Source organism: Zootoca vivipara, chromosome 6 (genome assembly GCF_963506605.1).
Source record: "Zootoca vivipara chromosome 6, rZooViv1.1, whole genome shotgun sequence".
Classification (NCBI taxonomy): Eukaryota; Metazoa; Chordata; class Lepidosauria; order Squamata; family Lacertidae; genus Zootoca; species Zootoca vivipara.
This window is the reverse complement of record NC_083281.1, coordinates 41,849,042-41,869,953: the sequence shown is the minus strand read 5'-3', so window position 1 is coordinate 41,869,953 and position 20,912 is coordinate 41,849,042. Positions and strand designations below refer to the sequence as shown.

General features: G+C 47.6%; 1 protein-coding gene across 2 annotated transcripts in view; it reads left to right on the top strand.

Moving 5' to 3' along the window:
* LOC118087354 (CD2-associated protein) overlaps positions 1-19,942 on the top strand; it is a 29,365-nt gene extending 9,423 nt beyond the window's left edge. The window contains exons 2-17 of one of the 2 annotated variants that reach the window (XM_035119920.2): positions 30-90; positions 2,602-2,726; positions 4,121-4,211; positions 4,529-4,617; positions 6,540-6,612; positions 7,244-7,344; positions 9,821-9,919; positions 10,472-10,508; positions 11,050-11,124; positions 13,512-13,629; positions 15,198-15,268; positions 15,850-15,965; positions 16,803-16,862; positions 17,437-17,588; positions 18,030-18,093; positions 18,727-19,942. In XM_035119920.2, the coding sequence (XP_034975811.1) occupies positions 30-90; positions 2,602-2,726; positions 4,121-4,211; positions 4,529-4,617; positions 6,540-6,612; positions 7,244-7,344; positions 9,821-9,919; positions 10,472-10,508; positions 11,050-11,124; positions 13,512-13,629; positions 15,198-15,268; positions 15,850-15,965; positions 16,803-16,862; positions 17,437-17,588; positions 18,030-18,093; positions 18,727-18,882 (1,488 nt within the window). In that variant the 3' untranslated portion in view covers positions 18,883-19,942. The remainder of the gene's footprint in view (positions 1-29; positions 91-2,601; positions 2,727-4,120; positions 4,212-4,528; positions 4,618-6,539; positions 6,613-7,243; positions 7,345-9,820; positions 9,920-10,471; positions 10,509-11,049; positions 11,125-13,511; positions 13,630-15,197; positions 15,269-15,849; positions 15,966-16,802; positions 16,863-17,436; positions 17,589-18,029; positions 18,094-18,726) is intronic. The other variant, XM_035119919.2, reaches the window with a different exon arrangement.
* Positions 19,943-20,912: the final 970 nt, after the last annotated feature.

The following is a 20,912-nucleotide window of genomic DNA, read 5'->3' as shown; positions in this document are numbered from 1 at the left end:
CGGGCACCTTTTTCTTCCCCTTGCCTCAGGAAATCCCAGTGAGCCTCCGAGCTGATGGCACCCAGCGATACCCCCGATCCATCCGCAGTGGTGAGTGTATTTTTTTTGTTGGTGGTGGGGAGGATACTTTAGGCCAGTGCTGCAGCTTCAAACTAAGGACAACTGGGGAGAGGCTATCTTTAAAAGGAACGTAAAAGCTTTTGCCCATGACTTTTTCCTTTCTTTAATATATAAAAAAGCAAAGTTCTATTTAATTGAGAGCTGGTGGGGAGTAGGCAAGTGTAAGGTGGCATTTGTGGCCTTTAGGAAATCCAAGGACCTTGCTGGAGGTTCTGTTTGTGTTTCGGCACAGTACCTGTGGGGCTGTCAATGTCTGCTCTATGCAGAAGGCATCTTCTGAAAGCAGTGTGGGTATCTTTCCATCAGTGCTACAGCTAAGGCAGTTCAGAGTTTGAACCAGTGGCTCTGTGGTCAAAGTGCTGCCACCTTATTTCACAGCTGTGAGAATGTTATCTCCTGGACTGCTATATGCTAATCTTCTGCATGCCCAATAATCAGCTGCTCTTGGGTGGAATCTCACCAAATAAGCTAAACATGGGTTTTATTGGTGTTACTGACTAAGGGTTAAACTGCCACTTTTATTTTGAAAGGGGGGACACACACACAACCTTTATTATGCCCAGCCAAAAGGCCACAACACAGTGAGCAAACTTTTGAGTAAGCAAAGGGGCGTTAGTGTTGGGGAGAATGGAAAATGGCTTGGTACTGAAGCCAAAATGGCTGCATAGGTCATCAAAAATTCAGTTTTTTGCTGTATGGTCTTGAAAGGAGCATGGGTATGATAGCTACGATGACCATCTTGAACAGCACAGAAGTTCTCGCTATGCAGCTGAGAAGGCTGTATGTCATACTTCAGTGATGAAACACATACTTAAGAGTCCTCTTCTCTCTCCCCTGCCTGCCCGCCTGTCATTCTTCTACATTCCTGAAATGTTGGAACAAATGGAAAAATTGTTTGCCATCCTTGATTTTTTAAACAGAAAAAAGCAAACAGTTTAAGCACATGCAGTTTCACATTTTGAACTCACTTAAATCATAGCCCTATCATAACTAAAGGAATTTGGGTTTGCTTCTGCTGCACTGATGTGCAACACATTGATTTTGGAACAAGCACTGTTTTTTGCAGAAAAGGATGGTATATATTCAGATTTAACATGTGCATCTGTAACCATGTGTGTGCCCTGACTCTAAAAGGATGGACTGCTGCAGGGATCAGTGCCAATTGGGGCCTGCAGCCTTGGGCATGGCCATGACAGGCCAGTGGCAAGTTCAGCTCTTGGCTTGCTTCAATTAAATCAGCTTTCCCCAAACTGATGCCCTCCGGGTGTTTTGGCAAAACAGATGCTAGGAGTCACAGTCCAAAACAGCCAGAAGCCACCAGGTTGTGGAAGGCTGTTCTTGATTAATTCTACTGGGCTGTGAGAGCAAAGGGATCTGTCAAAATTTATCGAACTCCTTTTCTGCATTCTTTGTTCCCAGAGTGCTTCCAGATGGGATGCATTTGTGAGATTGTCCTTGCTCAGGGACACAAGTTTTTGGCAATGTAACCAGGCTGTGTTGTTGGCATCACAGATACAGTTTATCACCCACCCTCATTTAATCTGGATTTACAATTTTCATGGAAAACTTTCTTGCCAGTGATCTGATTGTGATATTAAGAGAACACATTCCGACTCTTTAAACCTACAATTTTTTTTACAAGATTTATCGACAGCTTAACCCACAGCTTTCCAAACTTTTCGTGTTGGTGACACACTTTTTAGACATGTATCATTTTGCGACACAATAATTCAGTTTTACTAGCAAACTGGAGGTTAAACTAGCGCCCCTTTCCAGTCCCAGGAGGAGCACAGGGAGCCAACACACTAATGTGTCCCAACACAGAGTTTGGAAAGCTCTGGCTTAACCAGAGAACAGTAATAAGCTCTAAGCGCTTGGCCTAAAATAGTATAAAATAATCATAAGAAAATAAGATCAATGGGCTTTAAAAACAAAGTACAGTGGTACCTTGGTTTAAGAACAGCTTAGTTTATGAACAACTTGGATTAAGAACGCTGCAAACCTAGAAGTAGGTGTTTTGGTTTGCGAACTTTGCCTTGGAAGCAGAACATGTTTCACTTCCAGTTGAGTGTGTTTCATTTGTAAATTAAGTCCCCCACTGCTATGGGAAAGCACGCCTTGGTTTAAGAATGCTTTGGTTTAAGAATGGACTTCCGGAATGGATTAAGTTCGTAAACCAAGGTACCACTGTAGAAATAATAAACATTATATAAAATCCAGCAGTGTTTAAGAGCAAATCTACACAATATACACTATGTCTGGGTAGACTTGCTTAAATAAAGCTTTTAGCAGGTGTCAAAACCAGTATAATGCAAGCGCCTGTTTTATATTACTGTCCTGCCACTATTCTCCAAGGCAAGTTAAATTCATGGGGAAAGAAGAATCCCCCTCTGGTGCCCATCTGGAGTTTGGCTGTGCGGTCATGTTCTCTGTTCTCTTTGTCTTATTGTTTCCTGCTTTCCATGTTTATCCTTTCTGTAGCCCACACTGTGAACAAGCTGCCAGCTGCGAAGGAGCGCTGGTGCCGGGTCACCTTCTCTTACACCCCAGCAAAGGACGATGAGCTGGAGTTGTGCCCTGGAGAAGTGGTGCAGATCTTGGAGGAGGTGAGGTAGGGGAGCGAGTATGTGGTAGAAGGATGGGTTCCCAGAGTAGAAGTGGGAGGCGGGGAATGCTGTTGGAGGCTTAGGGTGCTTCCAGGTGAAAATTCCTTGTGGGAGGCCTGCTTCTCATTCATGCCAGGGTTTTTGGGGTTAATGTTTTTTGCAGCATCCACAGGGCACCAATGCCATCAAAAGGTTGGCTTGTATTCTCCCTCCACCCCCAGTTTAATACAAATCTGTCATTTCCTGTTCAATTATTATTATTATTTTAAAAAGCATTGGTTGCCAACAACCCATTTATAATATTTGGCTCCTGCCTGGGAAAGATCTTCTGCTGTCTGCTATCATCACAGGCCAGCTTCTTCTGATCCCATTGGCCTTAATCAAAAGTGTATCAAACTGAAGGGGAATGATGGCAGGCTGCAAGTTGGATCTCTCCTTTTCTATCCTTGTCTCACCACCCAATGAAGTGTCAGCTTATACCGTATGCACCAAAGCACCCTCCAAATAGAAAGGCACTTCATCTGGTGAAGAAGCTATAGAGACAGTCTTGCTCCTTTGGCAATTCTGTCTCTCCAGTCCCCACCCCCAGATTATGATGCCCTAAAAATGAGAGTTGTGAAATTTGAGGGGGGTCCCTGGAACTGCAAGTGGGAAAAGCGGTGTTTTTTTAAATTATAATATTTATTGGCATTTTCATTTTCAAAAAACGCAGTGTGATTTTACATAACTTTACATTGCCTATACTCTGACTCTCTCGAGTCAACGACTTCCCCCCATCCCTCCCAAATGACTTTTTAACTTCCAATTATAATTGCATCCACATTTCTCATTCCCCTCATCTACCTTTCCTTTTACTTTGAAATTCCTTCTCATTGTAAATAAGATTCTAATTTTAACTGACAAACCTTTAAGCCAGTCCTGTTAGTGTTGTTAAGTGTCTACAATGCTCTTTCAAATAAATAAAAATTTTACTCCAGTCTTTTTCAAACTGTTGGTCTCGCTGGTCTTGGATTTTCCCAGACAGTCTTGCCAGCTCTGTATATTCAATCATCTTCTTCAGCCATTCTTCTACAGTCAGGGTTTCCTGCTGTGGGGAAAGTGTTGCAGTTGCACTCGGGTCCTGCTCAGGAGCTTCCCTTCCTTTTGGGGGCACTATGAGGGCACCATGAGCCTGCATTGCAGTCTTCATCTTGTTTCTCCATCAAATCTCTGAGTGCATCCAGGGAGGTGGAAGGTGGTTAGGAGGGCACCCGATGTACCTGGACAGGGGCCCTGGGACTCTTTGCCTGACTCTTTGCCACTTCTCTTCTGTGGGCCGGTGGTGGGTTGTGCAACAGGAAGGCGGAGGACCTTCCAGAATGACAACGGCTGTTTTTTGTCCTCTTCCTCTGCAGATTGAGGACGGCTGGTGGTTGGGCAAGAAGAACGGGCAGTTGGGAGCCTTTCCGTCCAACTTTGTGCAAGAGCTAAACGGCCTGGCTTCAGGTGGGGGGAACACAGGGCCTAGGGTGGGCATGTTGTGGAGGTGGGGGGGATGGGGGCGCTGGTGCCTCTGCAGCCTCTGTGACGTAAATGTTGGGGGTGGGGCAGAGCTGAGGGGGAATTATCTGAATTGAATGTGGGTGCTCCCTGTTGGTTGGGGCTTCCATGCAATCCAGGAAGCACCCACCACCCTCACATCTTTATGAGGCTCAAGATCTGGTTAAGGTCTGTAGAGGGGGGGGGGGAGGAATAGATAGGCAGGGCCTGACTGGAAGTGCTAACCTCACCCCACCCTTCCTCCCTCAACTGTCAACTTCCAGAGATGGTTTTTGCAGAGTCCAAAGTCGGAGCGGGGAAGCAGCGCCCCAAAATGACCAATGAGACCTTCGTCCTCAGTGAGCCAGAGAAGGTGAGCGGAAGGAAGATGCTTCCGTGGCATTCGGACCAGAAGGGCTTCAGGTGCCCTCCTTCACAGAGGACAGGGCTGTGTTTCGAGGGGTCCTCTATTTGAAAGACCCTCTGGTCCCATTTGAACAGGGATGGGGGGCAGTATTGACGTTGTCTATCAACAGTTAGCACTTTGACAGCATGACTGAGCTGGCACACTGTCTGGATCACACAACATGCTCAGCAAGACCTTAGGCTTAGTGTGTCAAGGCCGTTGCTTTCCTCCTTTTTGCTGCCACACCCTGGCACTGTGGTTTGTCTTAGCACAGGATGTCAACCAGACCATAGATCAACAGGTCCCAGCCTTCCCCACAATGATTTCTTTTTTTAAAAAAAATATTTCATAACATTTATACACTGCTTGATTGTAAAAAAGCTCAAAAACTCAAAGTGGTTTACAAAAAAAAAGGTAAAACAATAAAACTACCAGTGAGGAAAATTAACAATTTAAGACTTTCAAAAAATTAAAATAGGAATACTCACACCAGCTATTTATTATTAATACTATTACTGTGAGGTGTGCTGCATTTCTATTTAAATTAAAGTCATTCTAAATATTAGCATATGCAAATCAGTGTCCTGGTTTTTGTTTTTCTTCTTTTGAGGCTGCATAAGTATATTCCTGCATATAAGACAACTTTTTAACCCAGGAAAATCTTCTCAAAAGTTGGGGGTCGTCTTATACGCCGGGTCATATTTCTTATACAGCGAGTATATCCCAAACTCTATATTTTTAACTGGAAAAGTTGGGGGCTGTCTTATACGCCCAGTCGTCTTATATGCCAGACTATACAGGTAGTTGTCTTTTCCCTGCAGCTCTCTGGTGCTGCTTCTACACAGGGGATATCCCATGGGACAGCTGTGCTTTGTTCATTGATTTTTTTACGGAGTATCTGCATAACACCATGAGCAAAACATCTCCCTCTTGTGTTTCCCTACTCAGCTTCTGTTGTTGTTTTCCCATGGAGCATTTTATTTTTTTAAAGCACACTGGAAAACATGCAACAGCCATTCTTGGTAACTACAGCCTGCATATATTGTGGCTAACTTGTGACCTGCCATATGTTGCTGAGCTGCAATTCCCAGCTGACTGTTAGCCATGCTGGCTGAGGGCCGATGGGAGCTAGAGTCCAACAGTATCCGAAGGGCTGAAGGGGAAGCTCTAACCACTTCCTTTTCTATGGTCCTCTCTCTGTCTATCACCCCTTCAAATAGCATTGCATTTTTAGCTGTTTACCTTCCCACCCCACCTCCATTGTTAAAGGGGCAATCATGATCAGTGATGCAGCAAGGTGGGGAAAGGAAGTATTTTACACTGCGCACACACTGTGGTCCCAATGAAAACTATCCTGTCCCCACATTTGGGGCTGGGGGAAAAGGAAACATTTTCTGGCCTAATACAGAATGTTTCCTGGATTAAAAAGGTCTGGAAGCAGTTTTTGCTATTTTACTTGCAAAAAGTAAAAAGTAAAAGTAAAGCAAAGTAGCATTGACTGAGTGCTACAGAATTACAGAATTGTCCATATCTGGAAACACCCTTGGACAATGCCCTCTGTTTAAATCCAAGAATCAGTGTCTCTATTTTTTTTTGGGGGGGGGAGCAACAAAATACCTTTTACATTGACCCAAGTATTGTAAGTTCTTAAGCCAGTTTTCTCTTCAGAAAACAACCACTGGGTCAAGTTTACTGCTCTCTGCTAGAGAAAAGGGCATTATTTGCTGGCTGGGGCTGGTTGGGAATTGTAGTTCAAAACATCTGCTGGGCAACAGGTTGAGGAAGCAACTGCTGATGTTTCTTTAGCAGTGGTCAGATGCTGCACAGAGCTTGTGTCTGTGTCAACAGTCTTCTTCCTTATCCTTATCCTTATCCTTATCCTGCTCCAGGTGGAGAACACCCCAGAGAAGCCTACCCCTCCTCGGATGCAGGCGAGCCCCAAAGTCCAGGCTCTGCAGACCAGTGAGTTGTGGCCAAGATAGACTTCTGCTACCTCAGAGCTCACTTTGTTTGGGGGGGGGGCACTGGAGCCTTCCTGCGGTTTTCAGAGAGGAAAATGAGGCAGGGAACGCCTATTTCTCCATTTCAGTCTGGAATGGGGTTGTTGCAGGGGAGGAAAAATGTGGCATAGGGGGCCAAGCTATATTAGGGTGTGCAAGCCCCAGGTGGGAGCCCAGAGTGAAGTGGTGGTTGCAAACATCTGGAAGGGAGGGCTGGGAGATTAACCTGATGCCCTTTTGTGTGGGAAAGCTGCTGCGGGTTTGTGGGTGGGGCTTGCTGGATGGTGTGGAGGGCTTAATTTCAGTGGACAAGTCAGCCTTCTTTAACTCAGTGCCATCTAGATGTTTTGGACTACAACCCCTTTCAGCCCCAACCAGCTTATGGGAGTTGTAGCTCAAAGCTGCCATGTGGGTTGGAGCTGATGGAAGCTGTGGTCCAAAGCTGCCGTGTTGGTTGGGGCTGATGGGAGTTGTGGTCCAAAACATCTGGAGGGTGCCCAGCTGGGAATGGTTGCCTTCAGAGCACTCAGACCAGAGCAAGAGAAATATCTGAATCCGAGGTAAGGGGTGTCTGTGCTTTCCTCCACCTGCAGGTGACGCTCCTGTCTATTGCCGAGCCATGTTTGATTACGAACCAGAGCATGAAGATGAGCTCCTCCTCCGGAAAGGCGATTTGGTCCTTTTGTTGAGCAAGGTGGGAGTCCTGGGGAAAGTTGGGATGGGTAACTTCCCCGATGGTATGAGGGACACCCACAAAGAGCCCCGGCCCCATCTCTGCTCAGAGCTAAAAGGGCACAGTGCCTTCAGCTCTCAAGAGAAGCTTTGCTGCTGGATCAGACCAGAGACCCATCTAGCCCCATCCTCATGTTGGCACCCTAGATGCCTTTGGGGAAGCCAACAGGCAGGCCCTGAGTGTGGGAGCCACTTACTCTCCCTACTTGGGCTCCCCAGGAACTGGTATTGAGGAGCAGACCTTATCTTCAGGGTGGGTGGAAGAAGCTGGCACTATGGAAGCAAGCCTCTCTGTCCTCCAGTTAACCATTCTAAATCTTAAATACCCAAACAACAGCTATTTCATAGGTGTTCTAGGGGGTGTTAGTGACCACTGATATTATATCTGGAACTTCTTCCCCAAAACTGGCGATTTGGGGGCACGGCCAGATTTAATGAAATTTATACACTGCTTGATTGGGGGCGAGAGAACCCTCAAAGCGGTTTACAAAGAAGACAACACACACAAAAATGACCTTAGTGAGATTAACAACAATAATTCAAGACATTCAAAAGGTTAAAATAACAAAAGACTCACATCAACTTCCTAATGTTTCTGGGTAGGCTTGTCTAAACCAAAAAGGTTTTTAGTAGGCACCGGGAAAAGTAGTGCTACCTCCGAGTGCTGGGTGATCCAGTGAGGGATCCCCACACATACCTGTGTTAGGAGGAAAAACACTTTGCTGCTGCCCTTGACTTCCAAAAGCATGCAGCAGGTGGAGGAGGGTGAGAGGGGCAGAACGTTTGCCTTGCATAATGAAAATGTGGTTATTATTTTTGTTTGCTGATCAGAAGATAAGAGCTGTAGCTGTTTTCTTTCTCTTGAGTTACAACAACTCCTGAGAGCTTGGCTAGGAAGACGGACAGGGGAAGACTTAATGAGGAAGTTTGAATCAGAGTCATAATATGAGTGAGAGGTTTGTAGGCGGAAGAGGTGTATTTTGGTTTCTGCTCACCTGTGTACAAAAAGCAGCACAGACTTTTAAAAATGTACTAGTATGGAATTAATCTGATGACGTATGAAGGTGGTTTACATGGAAGATGAAACAATAGGATTATCAATTAGATATGGGACACAGTATCGATTTCGCACTATGGGAACAGTTATGGAAAGTAAATATAAAGTTTACAGCATGCTACACACTAAGAGGGATGCGGGTGGCACTGTGGTTAAACCACTGATGGGGTTAGCTCCCGTTGCTCGGTCCCAGCTCCTGCCCACCTAGCAGTTCGAAAGCACGTCAAAGTGCAAGTAGATAAATAGGTACCGCTACAGCGGGAAGGTAAACGGCGTTTCTGTGCGCTGCTCTGGTTCACCAGAAGCAGCTTTGTCATGCTGGCCACATGACCTGGAAGCTGTACGCCAGCTTCCTCGGCCAGTAAAGCGAGATGAGCGCCGCAACCCCAGAGTCGGTCACGACTGGACCTAATGGTCAGGGGTCCCTTTACCATTACCTTTACACACTAAGAGAAAATTTTATGAAGATGCTGCATGGGTGGTTTCTGACATCAAATAGACTAGCAAAAATGTTAAAATCAACAAAGGGCAATTGCTGGAAATGTAAGACAGCAGAGGGATCCTTTTACCAAACATGGTGGAAGTGTTGTATAATTAAAAACTACTGGGAAATGATCCATAATGAACTAAAAAACCCTTTAAAAACCCTTCTCTGAAAACCCAGAAGCATTGTTGCTGGGGTTAATAACAACAGAAGTGACTAAAAAAGAGAGAAACTTGTTCCTCTATGCAACAACAGCTGCACGTGTATTACTAGCGCAGAAATGGAAAACAGATAAGGTACCAACAAAAGAACAATGGCCTATTAAAGTGTTAGAATACATGGAGTTAGCAGGGATTACCACTAGAATAAGAAATCAAAATGATGAAAAATATAAGGAGGACTGGATATCTTTTATTGAATATATGAAAAAGTATTGCAAACAATTAACCTAGCAGGATGGTAAGATTTTCAGCAGTGTAAGAAAAAACTAATGTGTATATAGGTAGTTGTGATAGAAAACGTGAGAAAAAGAGACAAAAGGAACATAGAAGGAGAGGAGAAGGTGTCTGGTTTTCTGTTTATTTTTCGAAATCCTAATTGTTATTTCTTTTCTATTTCAGAGTGTTCTTTTTTGTGTCCTTTGCTTTATTTCAGTTCATTTATATGATATGGAATTGTATCAGAAGCGCAAATAAAAATAAAAACTTTTTAAAAAAGGATTGTCAATTAGAAGAATTAATAATGATTCAAGACTTTCAATAGGTGAAAACAACAGGAGGCTAATGACAGATTACAACTCTTATTGGTGCAACTGAACTGAATGATTCTTCTTGATTAAATTCATTGTTGGAAAGTAATTCTGTGTGCATATCCTTCCTTTCCTCTTCCTTGTTGCAGGAGTCGGCGGATGTGGGCTGGTGGGAAGGCGAGTCCCGTGGCCGGAGGGGGCTTTTCCCGGACAACTTTGTCATGCCTCTGGCCCAGGTGGAGCCTGAGGTAAGGAAGTGGATGGCCCCTGACCCTTCCTTGCATCAGGAGGAATTGGCAGGGCGGAGGGGAGATGCTGACTGCTCCACACAACACTGAAGCACTTTCACAGGCTTGGAATGGCTGAAGGGCTACAAAGGAGGACGGCAAGAGCTTCCTCATCCAGCCAGCTTCTCCCTACCCTGGTGCCCTCCAGACAATTTGGACTACAGCTCCCATCAGCCACAGCTGCCATAGGTGGGCACCAGGTTGGGGAAGACTGCCCTGACAACCAGCCTAGACTGCCAATTGCAGTTGTTGGCAGAATCTGCAGCCTGCCATGTGCCTTTGCTCAGCATCCGCCTGGGCACTGTAAGGATCACTCCCGTCTTGCAGGTTCCCTTGTCTCGTTCTCCCTCCCCTGAGCCTCTGATCTCCTTGACTTCTCCTGCCTCTGAACTTGTGCAGGAGTGAAACCCAAGCCTGGCCTGCCTTGAGGTGGTGAGGCTGCTCTTTCTTTTTGGGTGACTCATCACCAGCGCCTTCCTTTCCCGTCATGCTGCTCTTTTCTCTGTTCTACAGATCAAAGCCAAGGTACCAGAGCGGAGGAAGGACTCCGGTAAGTCACAAGCCCCCACTTGGCTCAGGCACCTGGCAGGGGATTTTGTAGCTCAAGGGGGGTTGCCGTCACTGCCCATTGGATCTCTGGGTCTCTTTCTTTATTTTAATGTCCGGGTGCAAGTAGGGGGCCGAGGAGGAGTCAGTCGGGGAAAGGATCATAGCTCTGTGGCAGTGCACAATCCAGAGAAGGCCCCAGGTTCAATGGTTGCATCTCCAGGGAGGGCTGGAAATGCCCCCTGCCTGACCACCTGGAGAGAGCCATCGCTGCCAGTCAATGTGTAGAATACCCAGGAAGCCGTCCCTTCTTCTTTCCCCATCCTCCCTGATGCCTGGTTGGGGAGCTTATGACCCTCCAGATGTTGCTGGCCTCAACTCCCATCATCACCCCTGAACTTTGGCCAGGCTGGCTGGAGCTGATGGGAGTTAGCAGCCCATCTGGAGGGACACAGGTTCCCCTGGTCTTGTCCTTCTTTTCCTCCTCACTTCCCATAACACCTATCTTACAGTACTTTTTTTCTTCTTTCTTTTTTGAAAAATAGAAAAAGCTCCAAAGCCAGGGAAGAAGGTCCTCCAAGGTGGCAAGGTGGAGACGAAACATCCTGGAGACCACAAAGGTGAGATGGCTGACCTTTTGCAGAGGGTCAGGGTGCCTGTGCAGAGCATACGCAGCCTTGGCTTTGCCCAGCAACAGCCGAGGCAGAGGCAGAGGTGTGTGTATTGCCTCTTCCTCTTCCTGTTGTGGTTTGGTGCTTGGCTTGTGTTCTGAGCAGGACAATCATGTTTCTTGCAAAGTGGAGCAGAAGAGTTCCCTTTTGGAGGGCAGTCCCCTATTTCACAGGGTTGTCTGGTCCAAGTCTGGTTTAAAGATACAGAACAGAGCAGGGTACTCCCTGCAGAACCATTCGAACTTGAATGCACAGCTGAACTGCATGTGCTGCCTCACATTCTTACTGCTGTTCAGAGCCTCCAACTTCAAAATGCAATTTCAACCCCCCCACCACCACCAAATAGCATGTGTGCAATTGCAAAATGCATGGGCAATCTCTTGCCTCTTTGGAAGAAACACAGCTTTACCTCTCTGCTAGGCATTTACCCCATTTGGCAATCTTGCAGCAAAAAGAGCTGCAATTGCTTACTTTGCAAAATGTCAGAGCCTTTTCCCTTTTCACCTGCTCTCTGCTGGCCAGCTGATACCGTGTTTCCCCTTTTTTAAGACACCGTCTTATAACTTTTTTTCCTCAAAAACACACACGGTGTCTTATATTCAGGGGATGTCTTTTTTTAATTAATCTTACTGTTTTTATTACAGTACCTTACAGCTGTTCTGGTCTTTGTGTATCTACAAAAGAACTTGAACTTAGCTTGGTAATATATGGGAAGCCAGAGCAGGTGGAGAGCATGCAACACTGTCCAGGACAGGGGTCAGCAAACTTTTAATGTGGGGGGCCGGTTCACTGTCCCTCAGAATCTGTGGCGGGCTAGACCGTGTGCGCGCACATACACATACGCCCATGCCTTCCTTCCCTCCCCGCGTTCAGATGGAGCAGGCTGGGCTAAGGAGGGGGCACCCCGTCGGCGCTGGGTCTCGGCTTGTGCTGAGGGGCCGCAGCCACCCTGCCAGGAAGGGTGTCCATGACCATGCTGCTAAAGTGCCACCGCCAAGCAGCACAGAGGAGTCCTCCTCCTCCTCTTACTCCTCCTCCTCCCTCCTCGCAGGCTCTCTGCTTCCGTGGTGCTGCTGGGCTCTCCGAGCGCTCTGCGCTGCAGCAGCCGCCAGTTCTGGGCTGCGGGGTGGCAGGCCTCCTCAGCCGGGCCAGGCAGAGGCCCGGCTGCTGGCTCAGGTGCTCCGCCCGGGAGGGTCGCCTCCGCTACCTCTGCTGCCAGGTCAGGTCCCCGCCGTAGCTGCAGACTTACCGCGGGGGCCGCCTGCGAAGCGCCGCACCGAGGCTCCCCGGGAGAAGGCACGCGGGGAGCGGATTCCGACCTCGGTGATGTCAGGCGCGCGCCAGTCCCCTGAGCCGAAGCGCAGCTCGGGGTACTGGCGGCAGCAGCGGGGCTTCCTTGGGGAAGGCAGGCAGGCAGGCAGGCAACAACAGTCCCGGAGCCGAAACTCAGCGGGCGCTGCTTGCCGCCTGCCTGCCTTCCCCGCCAGTCCCCCGAGCCGAAGCGCAGCTCGGGGACTGGCGGCAGCAGCGGGGCTTCCTCAGATCGGGTCGGCGCTTATCGAGGAGCCGGTCTGCAGAGTCAGCGGCCAGCAGCGCTGCACAGAGCATCGCCTCCTCAATCCAGCACGGCGTTGCTGGGCGCTGACTCTGCAGACCGGCTCCTCAATCCAGTGCTCCGCGCAGCACTGATCAGCGCCGACCCGGCAGGCCGCCGGATCAAGGAAGCGGCCTGCCGGGTCGGCGCCCAGCACCGGATCGAGGAAGCTTTGGGGGTGGGGGGAGGAAGAGGAAAAAGGTGCCGGCGGGGAGGGAAAACGCGTGAGTCCTCTCCCCTTTCTTTCCTGTTTAGCCGGCTTGCGGGCATTTTATAGGAACAAACAATGTGAAAAGAAAAAAGAGGCAACGAGCCCAGTCAGCGGTGTCTCTCCCTCCCTCCAACTCCCCCCCCACCAAATGGAACTTCCCGACACCCCCCCCCCCCATAACTTTTGGCCAGAGGCGTCCTCGGGCCCCGTTCCCACCTTCCCTGCTGGGCGCCTGCATGTCTTATTTTCGGGGTATGTCTTATATTTTTAAAATCTTAAAAATCCTGCCATGGCTTACTTTATGACTATGGCTTAAAAAGGGGGAAACACGGTAGGTGGGAAAATTGGCTGTGGACCATATCCTGCCTACAGGTCAAGGGTCTTCCTTCCCTCTGTATAAATATTCATGCTGCTGAGGGGAAAGGTATCAGATGTAGATTATTGACATTCAAGCTAGAATTATTGAAATGCTTCCTTAGGAGATAAATTGCAATAACTGTGTATCCTAAGTCATTCATTCATGTCTTGCAGACTCAAAGGAACAAAAGAAAATGGAAAGCTCCAGGATGAATCCTCTTCCGGTCAAGAAGACAGCTCCCCCTCCTCCTGTGCCGGCTAAGACAAAACCTGCCCCCAACCTTCCCCACAAGTAAGACATTATGAGTCTTGGAAAGAGTGTGTGCACATCCTTTTCTGGGATTGGCCAGCACTTGATATGATCTCATTTTGAGTCATTGAACATGGTCCCAGAACCAGAAAAGCAAGTAAGAGGCAGGTAGAATTTGCCACCTGAGGCTGGAAAGAAAGACATCTGGTTTAGCAGAGTGTGGAGTTTCCGGGCAACCTCAAGCATAGGCATGTCTCTGTCTAGAACAGGGCACTTCTGGTGCCCTGCCAGGCTTAGATCTTTGGGGGTCATGCCCTCCTAAGTGGGGTTCACAATGCTGGTAGGAGGGAAGACTGGGAGCAATATTTAAATCCTTAGCTATTTGCTTTCTGGCACAGTGGGTGCTTTGCACATAGAAGGAGGCCCCAGCTGCAGTATCTAGCCAAAAGGATCAGGTAGCGCTTGAGGGAAAGGCCTCACTCTGCCCCAGACCTGGAGAGTGCTGCCAGTCAGATGGATCGGGCCACCGTGGTAGATTTCTTCACTAAATACAACATTGTAATGTTGAGGCAACTTCGATTGGTCAAAGCAACAACAGCTGCCAGGGAACCCACAAAAGTGGATTCCACAAGCTTATATAGAAGCATTCATTTTGTATATGTGTAGAAATCAAGTCGCAATCTCAGAGGAGAGGCATGCCTGCATTATCAGAGCTGAAGAATAGGGTGCCTACTCTCTATCAGACTAACTCAAGGCCGAACATTCTTGACACATTCTTAATACAGCCTGAATAAGCAATTTCTCCCAACAATATCCTTTCACAGTTTTTACATCTCTTCGCAAGTAGGCTGCCTATCAAATCACATGCTATAATTTCCAGCTATCCTCAACCTAGTGTTTTCCAGGTGCTTTGTGCTACAACTGCAGCTCCCATTGGCCTCAGTACCAAGTTGGCAAAGGCTTGTATAAGACAGCTCTGTGTCTTATGGATTCTGATACAGATTTTGTGATAGTTGGAGGAAGTGATAAATTCATGTGTTACAGTATATGGATTCATCCCTCCACCCTCCACCCCTCCTGATCCACCTCCACCACCTCCACTTTCTTTTAACCAATTAGATGCAGTTAGCTGGCTTGGGTCTGGGGTGAATTTGCTGGGTGTACACACTTTGCTTCTATGGCTTTAGTAGTCAGCAACTCTCCATTCATTCATTCATATTTTTTTTATATGCCGCTTTTCCACACACAAAAGTCATGCTCAAAGGGACTTGCAACAAAGAAAATAGGAATGCATTACAAAATTAAACAGCCGACAACCAATTTCATAATAACATAGCAAAACAGCACAGTAGCAAATAACAGCATTTCATCACTATAAATATAACAAGACTACATAAACATTATCCAGTATCTAATAGCAAAAATATCCACAGAACTTTTAAAGTTTCACCTTGGTCCTAGAAACACCACTCCCATAATGCGGCTCACAGTCCTTCTGCAGCAGCAGGTTCTTCTGGGGTTTCCAAAGGCCAAGGTTGTGGGTAGCTGGAAACACTCCTCCCATGATTTCTCTCTATGTCTGTCTCTCTCTGCACATCATGATGATCCAGATCCTTAGGCATTCCAGTTCCCAGCACAGCAACCCCTGTGGGAAAAGGAAAATGCAAGGAGAAAACAGCAGGTAGGTGCCAGCCCTTTAATTCCTTCTCCCACTGCCCAGTGTCCTCCCCTTTTGCAGCAGCTTCTGCTGATGACTTCTGTATTGAGCCTTTATCTTAATGAATTTTTTCACTGAGGATGCACAACCTCACTGTGAACTGAGCATCCGTTCTGATCGGTTCATGCAGTGGTGATATGACATCGCCCCATGATGCCCGTATCCCACACTTCTTAGGGTGTTTTCCCATCATTTTTCTTACTATTCCCCCCCCAACAAAAAATCCATGTGATGGGCAGAGCAGTGAGTGCGCAGGGAGGAGAGTGTTGCAAAAGAGCCCAAATCCAGCTTAATTGCACAACCTCAGTTTGCTGGTATATGATTAAACCATTCCCACAAAATGGTCTGGAAGCTGCCTGGAGTCATGGGGAGTCATGGAGTCATGCAGAAGCAGCTTGGGGTCTGGCAGGGCATTGCAAACCCCAGTCTCTTCCTGGGCTTGCTTTGGGAATGACGGATCTCCCTCTGGCCAGTATTGCACTCCCTGGCTGAGATTCTGCGGTTGCTGTGCTTGCTCCCCAATGGTGCCACTTTCTCCATTACAGAGACCAACACTTTTGATGCCGTCCTTGTTCCCAGTGCCAAACTGAGCCACCCAACAGCCAGCCGCCCTAAAGTGCCAGGGAAGAGGCCACCTAGCCAGCTGATGACCAGCTCACTGGTGAGTTGTTGCCACCCCCTGCCCACCCCCAGCCAACTGTTCTCAAGGAAGGAGGAAGAGAGCTGTTAAAGGGATGGGATCTTGTGCCTTTTTAAACAGCGGCTGCAGAGTAGAGGAAGCAAAGCATGTGCTCTATGTGCAGCTTCCCTCGTGCTCGATCCGGAAGCTGCAGTTAGTGCAGAATGCTGCAGCATGATTGCTGACAGGAGTGAGGCCTCATCGGCATACAGCACCTGTGCTCAGAGATCTGCACTGGTCACTGATTTGCTACCGGGCCATGTTCAAGGTGTTGTTTTTGGTATATAATGCCCTGAACAGCTTGGGACACGTTTACCTGTGAGATTGCCTTTCCCCATATGCGCCCGTTTCGATCTGCAGAACTGGTGCTGTCACAGATGCCATGTAATGCCTGCTCTGCATTTGTAATAAAATTTTAGTGTGGCTGCACCTACACTTTAGAACCCCCTGCCTATTGATATATATCAGACAGGTCCCTTCGCTGCACTCTTATTGGCAACTGCTAAAAACATTTTTTGTTTAGGAAGCCCTATCCAGATGTGCAGGATGTTGGTGTGTGTTGCAATCTGTTTTTAGTTTATTGCTGTTTTTTAAAATGTTTTACATAGTTGTTTCTAATTGTTTTAACTGATAATTATATTGTTTTATTCTGCTTATAAACCACTTTGAGGTTTTTCACAATTGAGTGGTGTATAAATTTTGTGAAATATAAATTAAAACATGCATATTTAAATATGCATTTAAAAACATGCATATTAAAACATGGCTAGTCTTGATGACGGTTGGCACCAAATCTCTCTCTCTTATTGGCTGTTGCAGGATGAGATGGGATCAACCCAGCCCTCGAGCTCCACAGAGAAAGCTAAAGGCCCTGAACTGGTGAGTTGTGTGAGGTAGCAACACAATAGGCTCAAACTGGTTTGAACAGTCGTGTGGTCCATGGTTTCCCCCTCCTTTCTGGGTACCATTTTCAGGATCTTAGCCCAGAAAAGAGAAGACTGAAAGGTGATATGATTGCCATCTTCAAGTATCTAAAGGGCTGTCAAATGGAGCAAGCTTGTTTTCTGCTGCTCCAGAGGGGAGGACCCGAATCAATGGATTCAAATTATAAGAAAGAAAATTATGACAAAACATTAGAAAGAACTTTTTTAGAGTAAGAGCTGTTCAGCGGTGGAACAGACTCCCTCAGAAGGTGGTGGACTCTCCTTCCTTGGAGGTTTATAAACAGAGGCCGGATGGCCATCTGTTGGGGATTCTTTAGCTGAGATTGGATTGGATGGCCCTTGGGGTCCCTTCCAATTCTACAATTCTAAGATTCTCTGATTGGTGGGCTTCAGCCCTCCATTGCCTGCCTTTGTTTTACTATGGGGGTTGGGAGCCTTGGCCCATGGAGGAATTGAAGCATCAGCCCCTTCCAACCCTCTCTGTCCTGTATCTGTCTCTCCCCCGGCAGTTGAAGGAGCAGTCCAGTTACACCAGAGAAGAGCCTTTAGCTCTAACCTGTGAGGCGTCACAAACAGAGGAGCAGCCAGCATCTCTGGATGATCTCAAGGCAGAGCTCCGGTCTCTGAGGACCGTGATGGACCTGATGCGTGCACAACATCGGTGAGGTGGGCCAGCAGTGGGCAGGTTCCTCTTCTCTTCCAGGCAGAGATCCCAGAAGCTCTGGAAAAGCTCTCCTGCCCAGCCCACAACAGTGGAGAAGCACAAAGCAATGTCATAAGTCATGCGTTCAGCTTGGTGGTGTCATTGTCCATCTGTTCAGGGCCTTCCTGCAATAAGCCTTCCTGGTGCTTTTCAGCTGTCTTGAACTCAACTCCTATCAGGCCCAGCCTGCACAACTGTACTCCCATCAGCCTTAGCATCGGGTAGGGCTGGTGGGAGCTGTAGTTCACAACACCAGGCTGGGGAAGGCTGGCTGTAGGTAACTTGTTAGTGTGTGTTTCTGCATTTCTTGAGGATTCTCCCACAACAATGGGGTGGAGGAGGGTTGGTCCTCTGTTTTCTTCCCCCCTCCAAAATTCATGTCTCCCCTTCCTCTTGCAGGAAAGACATGGAGGATCTGAAGGTGGTGATGGGACATGAGCAGACCAAGCGGGCCGCCTTACAGGTAGGAAATGGCTTTGGAGGGAGAATTACTCTTGCAATACAGTGGTGCCTCGCTTAACGAATGCCCTGCTTAACAAAATTTCCGCTTAACGAAAGTTTTTTTCTAGCGGAGGTTGCCTTGCTAGACAATTTGTTTTACGAAAAATTCGTCTAGCGAATCGCGGTTTCCCATAGGAATGCATTGAAATTCAATTAAGGCGTTCCTATGGGCAAAAAAATTCAAAAGAAATCCAATGCATTCCTATGGGATTCGCTAGACGAATTTTTCGTTATAAGAAAAGACCTGTTGAACGAATTAAATTCCTCTAGCAAGGCACCACTGCACATAGCCAAAGCCAAGCGGGGCCGGCCTTGCCAGTTACAATGGGGCAGTTGCCTCAGGCTGGAGATTTTGGAGGTCATGAAAAGCTGAAAACTACTGTTTAATTTATTGGTGGTGGTGGGGGGTTACATCCAGGAAGAGATAATTGTGGGATTTTCTGCCTTGGGTGTTGAAATAAACTTGACCATACGTGACTCAGGGAAGAGCAGCCATTTCGCTCCGCTTCCACAGGCTGCACAATGTCTTGTTGTTCCTGTGATTGAATTTTGGGAGCTGTGCATGGCTCACGTTCATTTGCTCCTTCCTTTGCAGGCAGAAATTGAATGGCTGAAGCAGACGGTGCCTGTACCTGGGTCACTGGACAGTAAGCGCCACACACCTGGAAGTGGAGCCATAGAGCTGGCAGGCCCTGCCATCCCATCCTCAAATACTCCCAACACTCCCTCCGCAATCTCTACCAAGGACTGAATGAGTTGCACTGCTGCAACTTCTCTCTCTCGGCTTATCACTATTGACCTCTTGGCTGAATCTGTGCCTTTTTTGGTGGTGGGGAAGGATACCACTCAGCTTTGCAGCCTGTGGCCTTCCCATCTCAGCCACATCCAGAGAACTGTATTGATGTGTGACTAGCAGTGCCTGCCGCCACCCATTTGCACTTTCCTCCTGCCTGCTTCAGGCAGCTGCTCTGTGGCTAAGGACACCTCGGTCACTGGGATGGTCCAGCAGCAGTTGCTATGACAATGCTGCAGTGGGTGTTTGTCAAGTGAAACCAAAGGTGATCAACACACCTTTCTTTCCTGCCCCCCCCCACCTCCTGTATCCCCCTCCATATTGGCCCACAAACACCAACTATGGGTTCAGGTCATTTTTTACCCTCTGAAGCCAGGCCATGGCTAACCGAGCAGGCTTGTGGCACATGAAATTTGGCTTGGCTGCCATAGCTTCTCCCGCCAATGGGCTAAGATGCTTCAGCCACCCAAGAGTTCTTACAAATCAAGCGACTGCTTTCATTGGATGGAGCTAAACTGTTTTGGGAGCAGTTGGTTTCTTTGCAATGTGGGCAAACGTTTTCAGTCTCCCTTCAGAAGCAGTCATATAGCTTGCCATAGGCTGCACCAACTTTCTCCAACCCTAGTGCCTTCCTACTGCCTTGGACTACATCACCCTCTGCCTAGCCCTAGGTCCTCCTCTTCTTAATATGTCCCAGTGGGGAGCACTAGGTAAACTGCCCAGTCTCTTTCAACTGCCCCAGGGCAGGCAGAGAAGCATGTCTGAAGAAATCTGACTCGCTCATGGACAGTGCCTAATACAGTAGATGAAAATACTCAAAACTCTTTATGCATAACTTTTTAACGTTTTAATTTAAAATAAAAATATTTTTCTATGCAATTGGTTGGTTTTCCCTTTTGTGTGTGTGCGCGCTGGGGGCGGGGGAGTATGTATAGAGGTTTGGATCTGGGTGATGAATCTTCTGCAAAAAAAACTCCTCCCTGAATATGGCTACAAGCCATGATGGCTATGCTCTACAGCCGGAGGTAGCAATACTTCTGAATACCAGGTTCTGGAAGCCACAGTGCTTGAATCCTGTTTGCTGGTTTTCCCCAGGCATTTGGTTGGTCACTGAGAACAGGATGCTGGACTAGATGGGGCATAAAGATCCAGCAGGCTCATCTTATGTTCTTATGTAACAGAGATTTAATCATACAGTGTGAGGGGCAGCCTGCGAGTGTTCCAGAATAGAATTCCAAGCATCTGGGAGAGAAAAAGGACAATCATAAAGTGCAAGAAACCATGGTATGAATAAGCACAGAATCAGAAGAATGAACAGAGCAACTAGGCCTATAGCGGGGACACCAAGGCCAAGTGATAGGAAGACTGATCATGAAGAGCTTTAAAAGTAAAGACATGAAGCTTATAAAGTATTCTAGAGTTAATAGATAACCTTGCTTTTTAATTGCATGAATGCTTTGAAAAAATGAAAAGTCAAGTGAGCAAGAGAGAAGTAGCAGGCCTAATACTGGCTGCGGGGTGTTTACGGTACCATCCTCAGGGCTTGTTCACACTTGTTCCATGGCTAGAAAGCGTAAGTCCAAGCGATTTCCCACTTGCCCCGTTGCTTCCCGGAAGAAAACCTGCTCTTTAGCGCTGAATTGGAGCAAAGGGAGCAATCCTGGGGGGTGGGGGGGGACCCCAAGTGACGCTTGCTCTGATTCAGCGCTAAAGAGCGGGTTTCCGCGGGGGTGGGGACAAGCCATCTTTGGTGCACCTGGAGAACAGCAGTCTGTTACAGGACCCAGAAGATTTGGCCAGTGTTGGGGAGGCCAGGTAAGAGTAAGCAGCATACCGGCAAAAGCCCAGCTCTAAGGAATGGGAAACACATTCCCTTTGCAACGTGGGCAGCCTAAAGAACAAAGAGCGCGCCTGGGCAGCGCCACCTCGCGACTGCTCATGGGAACTGCAAGAATAAGAAATGGTCTCGCTTGTGGCGCGTCGGAGAC